Genomic DNA, 8,883 nt, shown 5'->3' with positions numbered 1-8,883 from the left:
GCCGACAGTGACTCGTGCTGTGTTTCCTATGAGGACCTGTGCCGGCACGCTGGCCGTGACTCGTGCGAAGTCGCTCGTTGGATTTTTTTTTCTGCGTGCTCGTTGACTTCCTTTGTGCGCATGATGAGGAGAGGAATTTTTTCATGCGATGTCGTACAAGGTGCGAGACGACGGGAATGTTGATGCACCAGGACCGATCAAACGGCTACCCAACGGCCTGGAGAGGACCGATCGTGGGCGGGATCGGTCAGCCGACGCCTAGGTTGGGCCGAGGCTTTCGAGTTTCGAGTTTCGAATCGGAGCCCGAGCCCCCGCCCCTCCCATCCCCAAAATTTCCGTCTCCCCCCTTTCCCTCTTCCCCCCAATTCCCCGTCGGAGTAAAATCGCAAGCCCTCCCTCCCTCCCCTTCCCCCCTCCTCGCCGTGATGCCGGGGCCGGGGCGCCGCCTGCCCCCAGACGGCAGCGGGAGGCCGCCGCGCGTCGGCGGGAAGCAGCCACTCCCCAAGACTATCGTGATCAAGCCGGTACTCCGCCTGCCCGGCAGCGGAGGGAAGCCGCCCCGCGGCGGTGAGCTTCTCGATCGAGCCGCTGCTCCCGAGCCAGAGTCTGCACCCTTGGCTCCGTCCTTCCTCGCCGCTGGGGCGCCCCCTGCTCCCGCCCTCAAGACCTCGGATCCATCCTCCGCTGCCGCTGGGGCGGCCCGAGCTGCCGCGCGCCCTGCTCCCACCGTCGAGCCCTCCGCCCCGTCTTCCGTTGCTGGCGGGGAGACCCTCGCTCCCGTCGTCAAGCCCTCGGTCCTCTTCTCCGTTGCTGCTGGGGAGACCTTCCCTCCCGTCGTCAAGCCCTCAGCCCCCTCCTCCGTTGCCGCTGGGGAGCCACCAAGACTCGGAGATGCGGGCGGAGAAGGCGCGCCTAGGATGATCGAGCGAGCGCCAGAGGAGGAGAGCGCAGGACGCGGGGGCACGACGGGGAGGTCGCCCGCCCGGGAAGAAGCCAGGGCCAGCCGAGGCGACAAGCCCTTCTTTGGTTTGCTCTTCATCTTCGTCGACCACTTCGTCGAGGATGTGGTGAGAATTTGGATATCTCCCATCCCCGTCTCTTTAATTCTGTTCTTGGAAAGTTGGAAGGGTGACACGAATTCAAGTTACTTTCAGGTTATACACCAGCTCAAATTTTGGTCTACTATATGAAAAATCTAGATACATGACGAGTAAACTGTGTGTAGTTTCTAAAGCTCCAACACTTTGTGCATTACAATCCTTTATTGTGAAAAGGCGTTCTGTTTATATGAGAGGAAGATAAACTAAGGGATTAGAATAATTATTTTAGACCGGGAATGATGATATGAAAGAGAATTAAGAAGCAAGATGTTAAGCTAATTACATATTTTAACACCACGAGCAATAACACTTTGTGTCTACTATATTTACGTTTGTGTAGGGACTTGACGATTATACTCAAATAATTGAAAGCTTGGGTGGCAAGGTTGGGACAGGAATCAACTACAACGAAGCCACACACATCGCTGTGAAAGTGAGTTTTTCTTACCTGCTTTTCTATTGTGCGTTCAGCTGTAGTCACTAGCGACGTATACTGCCTGAGAGGGGGAATTTATGCTATACTTGGGATAACCATTGAACTAATTTTTTTTAACATAAGAAGCACCTGACTGCAGCTAGAATTTCAGAGTTTCACATTTCACAGCTTAGAATTCCTGTAATGACCAATTATTCTGTCTACACAGTTAAATGACCTTCGTTTCAACTTGGTGATACATTGATCTCATTCTTTTATGAGCTGTTAATATGCACAAGTTGTTACATTTTTATTTAGTCCCCTGTTGATACTTGGAAAATAGTAGTATGTGTTAGTAATTTTCAGCTTGACACAGTAGTTTTCAGTAAACATAAACTAAAATATACTTTTTACTAAAGAAGAATAACTCGCATTTAGCTTAGTACTACTGTGTTGTTATGAAGCTTTAGGCTAGACCCAACTGAGCTGAATCCCCAAATATTTGCCTTACTACTTTAATCATTTATTGTCTTTCTTGTCCACGTAGGGTCAGGTACCACCAGGGGCCAGAATATTCTGGGAAGCAGATGGGAAGACAGTCACTACCACTGCTTGGATTGAGAATTGCTTCAACATGAGGAAGTTATTAACGAATCCATGTAAAGATAGCAGCGAAAGCCTGCTCCCTTCTCCTGATATGACACCCCTGGCAACGATTAAGTCAAGGTACTAACTTATACCTCAAAAATTGTTTGTTTGTGACTGGGATATGTATTGTAGCTCCAACCTTCATACCTCAAAGTGTGGATCGGAGGGAGTAAAGTTGGTTTTGGATCTTCTCTGCTGTGTGGATCATCTCTAGAACTAGCAGTTATAATTCTACAGATTGTAACTCCAGTTCACTGCTGCATCGCAAAGATTTGTTCCTTATTTCTCTAGAACTAGCAGTTATTGTTCTAAACTACTAGAGTTACACTGTGATTTGAATGTAAATTCTACTTATGGTGAACTGGAGCTACATTCTTTTTCTTTTACTTGTCTTTGGAGTCATCCATGAATTACAAACTGGAGTTCGTTTCCCCTCTAATTTATAGTTCGTTTTAATTGTATTTGCAGCCCATCAAAGTTAGTAATTTGTAAAGAAAAAATCTTGATGCAGTGAACTTTTAGTGGATAGCATCATGTTTTTACAGTCATATCCCACCAAAGCCACAGTCCTTTACTGGGTGTATTTTTAGTTAATCAAATTTAAGACTACCAATAGCAGTGCTCTTGTATGTATTTGGAGTTATGGAGAACTTGTAGTTTCATGTAATATTTATCCTCAGACTGTAATAATTGCAGTTCTGAAGAAACTAGTAATTACACTGCCGAATGGCTGCTTTATTTTTAGTGTCTAATGACTGTAATTACAGTTCTGAAGAACTAGATTCTAGTTCCATGTTTTGTGACTGCTTTTTACAGTAGTTTTAGCCTGATGATTGACTGATCAGTGTTCTGACATCCCGGGGCGATCGATGGAGCTTTTAGCCTGATGATGTTTATTTAGTGACTGAATGATATGATTTGTTCCTTTATTTCAGGAACTGCTTATCTGATAGCAAAATATCAAGCAAGAACTGCTCGCCTAGTAACAAAAGAACCAGCAAGAAAGATGAAGAGCTCAGGATATCGCAATCAAGAAGGAAGATGCTGAAATTTCCAACTCCCGACCCACCAAGAGTCCCCAGTCTCCCAACTGGTCTGTATCATTCTATCTTGGTCTGTGAGTCTGATAGTGGGTGGTCTGAATCGCTGTATGATCATGCCCTTCGATTTAAGCTACACCACAACACATTACTTCCAGGCTTCACCACTGAGTCCAAATTGTCTAAGATATCTACCAAGGTCGCTGTAGGTGGCTCGTATAGTAAATTGGCTGGGTTGCATGGCAAAGGGAAGTCGCTTGGGGGTAATTTCAGCTCAAGAAACTTCATCATATACAAAGACGATTCCATTAAGCTCCTTTTCAGCGAGGACCAGCTTGTTGACTATTCTGATGCCGAAGGTGACAAGGACTATGCTAGTTTTGTGAAAATGATAACGGACGAAGTTTTCCATAAGCAGCCCTTGCCTGTAGATATGATTGAATGGCTTCGAGTCATCTCACAGGGCGTAGCAGTCTGCAGTCCCAACATCTTAGCACATCACATATATCTGATGGAGCCTTTTCAAGCATATGGCACATTCGTAGTGATGTACCAGTTGTTCAGCAGCATTGAAAGTACGAAGGGGTGGAGTGCTTTGTCAGCATCTTTGTCTCACTTTGATGGCTGGTCATTACCAAGATGCAAAATGCTCCTGAAGACATATTACTATCTTGATAAGAATGGGAACTGTGTCTTCTATGAGTACGATGTAAGAGGACTCCTCAGGCTCATCTGGAACAGCTCGAAGTATCAGTCGAGGCGTGATCTCCAGTTTTTTGTTCAGATGGTCATGAAAGATTATCTAAGGTTACTGTGTGATCTGCAGAGGGCATTGTATGATGGAGGTTACCTAAGTCATCTGCAGCTGAACTACCGCTAGTAGTAGCGGTTGGTAAATGTACAGAAAAATCTTAGCGAACTCATTAGCGTCTTTGTTTGTACACGATACAGTCTCTGTTTGTACATGCTACAGTTGGTTTTACCACAAACAGTAAAGCTCAACATTGGTGTAAATTGTTTCCTTGGAAACCATGCTCAATGTGCATGGCCAATTACTTTTCTCAGGAGCATGTTTGGTATGTTGGGAACAGTTTTATTTGGAACGGGTGCATTGCTTGGCCAGACATTCTTCCAGGATTGTTTTTATTGGTAGCTCATCTTGTCATCACTCTGCGCTTACTATATTTATTTGTGTGTAATCTCATGTGATGACACTACGTGCCTTATGTGAGCTGCTTGATGATAACATGGAACTACTCGTGCTTGTACCGGTTTATATATATAATGTAGCTGACTTGTGTGGTATTCAGTTAAGTTTAGGTGTTCTGTACATGTAAATTCAGTTAAAGTTGCTCCTGCATGTGGTAGTTGCTAAAGGGCCACAACATGTAGAAGGCATCTCTAGCTGATCCAGGATGGTGCCATTGAACAATTGGGGTTGTGAACTGCAGTTAAGTTTGGTGTCCCATTCATAAGCCAGTGGCTATTTTAAGCAAGGGAAAGGGTAATGTGTTTGTGAGATGAGGTTGAAAACTGAATAAATTTGCATATCTGTTGCAGATGTTGTCTGTGGATTTTGTTTGGGCGATCGACCCAGTGTTCGAGGCGTGGGCCGGTCTGTTTAGCGTTTCAGCGATCCCGTTTTTGGAACCTTCTATGGTGTGTCTAGCCGGTTTCTTTTTTACGGTTTTAGGAGCCTTCTAGGAGGTTCCTGAACTGGGTTTCATTTTTTCTTTTCCTTCCCTTTTTTTTGTTTTTTCTATTTTATTTTATTTCCTTTTTTCATTCCTTTCATATTTCTATTTTTTACAATTTATTTTTTGTATTTCAACAAATGTTCCGAAATTTTAAAAATGTTCGCATTTTTCAAGTTTTGTTCACTTTTTTAGAGGATGTTCCTATTTTTCAATTTTGTTCAGAAATTCCAAAAAATTATAGAATTTCAAATTTTGTTTGCAGCTTTTGAAAAAATGTTTGAAAATTCTAAAACGTTTGAATGTCAAAAAATCTTCGCATTTTAAAATTTGTTCACAAACTAAAAAAATGTTCAAGAACTTCAAAACAAACGATCCCATTTATAAAATTTGTTCTCCCATTAAAGAAATGTTCATGATTCAAAATTTGTTCACAAATTCAAAAAATATCTCATTTTTAAATTTTATTCACAAATTCAAAAATGTTCTAGAAATTCAAAAATTGTTCCTATTTTCCGTCTTTGTTTTCAAATTCAAAAAATACTACCGTTTCGGGTTCACAAATTTTAAAAATTTCATGTTAAAAAATTTGCAAATTCAAAAAATGTTTTGAGTTTTTGTAAAATTATTCATAATTTTTAAAAATGGTCATGTTTTTTAAAAACTTGTTTTTCAAAAACTGTTATGAGTTTTCAAAAAAAATGTTTTCTGCCTAATTAAGTAATTGTCTTCCTAATTGAAAAATAGCTACTTCTAGTTATATTTAGGCCTAATTAACAGCCTCATTATTAATGAATCAATTTTCGAATTTATTCGGTGCGAATAAATCCCTATTTAACTGGATCTAATTAATTGCACATGTAATTAACTGCTTATCAAATTAATTGCATTAATGTGTTCATTTTTATTTAGCCGAAATGGAGGCGATGCTACCAACTCACCATGACGTACAACTCTGTGTTGATTCTGATAGTATATCGAGTACAAAATAATAGGTTAGTCAGAGAAGAATGAAATAGGAAAAAATGAAACCAAAAAACGAAACATAAAAAAAATGAAAAATAAATAACACGGGCACACATCAAATGTGTCGGGCAACTTTGCTTATAGTTGATGTTTTGGTAAGTTTTGATTTGATTTGGTTATGAGTAGTAGAAGTCAATGAAAGTTTGAGTTTAGTTGAGATTTTCTTAAGATTTCATTTGAATGAGTTAATGGATGACGTTGTTTTGGGAAAGTGTCGATTTGATTGAGTTAATGCACACGTCAAATGTGCCAGGCAACTTTGATTATAGTTGATGTTTTGATAAGTTTTGATTTGATTTGGTTATGAGTAGTAGAAGGCAATGAAAGTTTGGATTTAGATGAGATTTTCTTAAGATTTGATTTGAATGTGTTAATGCATGATATTGTTTTGGGAAAGTGCCGATTTCATTGAGTTAATGCACACGTGAAATTTGCCGGCCCAAATTGGTTGCTCTTGGTTGCTAAAGGTCGCCTGTAAGACGCTCGCGAACGTAATATATGATTGGTGAGACCTGAGGCGAGACTACCAACTTCCCCTTTAGGAGTATAGAGATGATGCATAATTTATAGTTGAACTATAAGTTTGTAACATAGGAACAGTCCTTTGGCACGGATAAGAATAAACGAATGCATATTTAGATTTCTACCGAAATAGGCTTACGCCCCGCTATATTGATATAGCAACCACCCGATACAACATTCCGAACCACGCTGGGGCAAACAACACAAGCACGCCCAAAAGAAAAAGACAAGAGAAAATAAGAGAAGAAATGCCAACAACGCCGGATCGACGAAAGCTACGGCACACCGCGATCGCTGCGCCCACCGAAGATAACCACCACGCTCCAAAGCCACCGAGTTGCCGTGTACCAAGCACCACCTTCAAGAAGGAATGCGACGATGACGACGCGATTTCTCTCGGTTCACGGAGGGTAGAGGGGGGGAGAGGGTCACCCGACGCCCTTCAAGAAGGATGGCGGCGCCCGCAGGCGTCACCGCGTTGGTGCCGGCAACCCGACATGGATTTCTCCTGACCTCTTGCGCCCACCACCCAGGACCAACCTTCGGCTCCACCACACCCGCCGCCCACCAACATGCGCCAACGGTCACGAGGACACCACCGTCGTCTCACCACGGCCAACGAAGCGAGGCCGGCCGGATCCACACGAGACACCCGAAGACAAGGACCGACAGCACCGTAGCCACAAGGGAGGGAACAACCTCCACCGGCGTAGGCGGTAGCAGACCGGGCACAACAGCAGAGGCACACCAGATGCCCTGTTCGGCCAGGCCCAGCGTGGGCCCGTGAAGCTCTGCCGCCGTGCTACAGCAGTCGCGGCACAGCAGCCGCCGTCCCTGTCGCGAGGAGCTCGCCGGAAACCACCGAAGAACAGCCCACTGCGGCCACCCAGCAGGCCCGCCCCGACCCAGATCGGGCCCGTAGGGCCTAGATCTGGGCCAGCCGGGCGCCGCCGGCCGCCGCAAGCCATGGGTCGTCACCGCCGCCAAGGGGCAACGCCTCCGCACCGCCGCCGTCCAGATCTGCGCCAGAACGCCGCCGGCCGAAGGGCTCCGCCGCCAGGACCGCCCGCCCAAGCCGGGGTCCAGCGACGGGGGAAGAAGGAGGGCCGCCACCGCCAGACTGCGGGGCATCGCGCGGGCAACGCCCGGCCGCGCCCGCCGGCGGCAGCGGCGAGGGGGAAGGGGGGCGGGGACTCGCGGGGAGGGGGGGTGGGGAACCGCCCCGGTCGCCTCGCTCGGGGAGGGCGACGCCGGGGGCACGGGGGACTTCTTTTTTCTCTTATGATTATTTTGATTTAGATTTCTATAATGGAGAATGTAAAGTGCAATGACCAAGAAAATGCATATATTTAGATAATGGAGAGAACCAAAAGAATTAGATAATTGATACCACGCCGACCTTCATGGAGGTAGAAGGCTTGGCGGGGGAAGGCTTATGGTGCCAAAGGCTCGTCTTTCGAATTATACTCCCTCCGTTTCTAAATATAAGTCTTTCTAGAGATTCCACTGCGGATTATATACGGAGTAAAATGAGTGAATCTATACTCTAAAGTACGTCTATATATAACCGTACGTAGTCCGCATTAAAATCTCTATAAAAAGACTTATATTTAGGAACGGAGTATATATTTATATTAACATATTACCCTTTGTGAAGAAAAGTTGAACAAGAGACTTGTCAGATTGTTCGCACAGGGAAGAAACACCTGGGGTGCTGGAGGCCGGCACCTGTTGACCGCAGCTAGCCAAGTGTAGATTTTGCTGCCAGAGGTTTGGGGGTGCCTGAACCATATCGATACCATAGAAGGGGGTGTTGCACGACGATTTGAGCGAGTGAGAGATATCTCTGTCCCATCTTCCTCGGGCCAGAGGCTCTGATCTTCAATCACCAGCAATCTGAGAGCCGAACGCCTGAAACAAGCCTGCTTGTGATAAGTACATCTACACTTATAGGTTATCCGATCCATCAGTACTGGAATCAGCATTACTAACTGACTTTAGATGCAACAGGAATTAGTACTCTGACAGAGTGACCATAAAAACTAAGACTTTAGACCTTAAAAAAAAACTAAGAATATAGCTCATATAACCAACGTTTGAACAAATGTGCTTTGAGAATTTCCAAGCTGTAATACTAGATAACACAATTCATGGATGTCAGATACAGAGACTATGAAACTGAATCCAGATAATACTGAACTTACCCTTATGAGGATGGATCAATCTGAATATCCAGGGAAACACAGACCAATAACAGTATGTTCTTATATCAGTAAAAACTGAAGGCAGCGTGGGGGGTCAATTACAACATGGAAAGTAAACCAAGGCAACCATCGTATTTACACCCTCTGTCCACTAATGTAAGACGTTTTGGCCAAAACGTCTTACATTAGTGAAGAGAGGTAATAGTTGGCAAATGAAGGACAACAACCACATCA

The 8,883-nt window shown here is 44.5% G+C and overlaps 1 protein-coding gene across 1 annotated transcript; it reads left to right on the top strand.

The window, feature by feature from the left end:
- The first annotated feature begins 366 nt into the window (after positions 1-366).
- Positions 367-4,325, top strand: LOC125521362. The gene is made up of 4 exons (XM_048686426.1): positions 367-1,067; positions 1,441-1,533; positions 2,063-2,241; positions 3,099-4,325. Exons 1-4 carry the CDS (start codon positions 426-428, stop codon positions 4,081-4,083), a joined length of 1,899 nt encoding a protein of 632 aa, XP_048542383.1. The 5' UTR covers positions 367-425; the 3' UTR covers positions 4,084-4,325.
- Positions 4,326-8,883: the final 4,558 nt, after the last annotated feature.

This window comes from Triticum urartu, chromosome 7, assembly GCF_003073215.2.
Source record: "Triticum urartu cultivar G1812 chromosome 7, Tu2.1, whole genome shotgun sequence".
NCBI lineage: Eukaryota > Viridiplantae > Streptophyta > Magnoliopsida > Poales > Poaceae > Triticum > Triticum urartu.
This window is presented reverse-complemented; position numbering and strand designations above follow the sequence as displayed.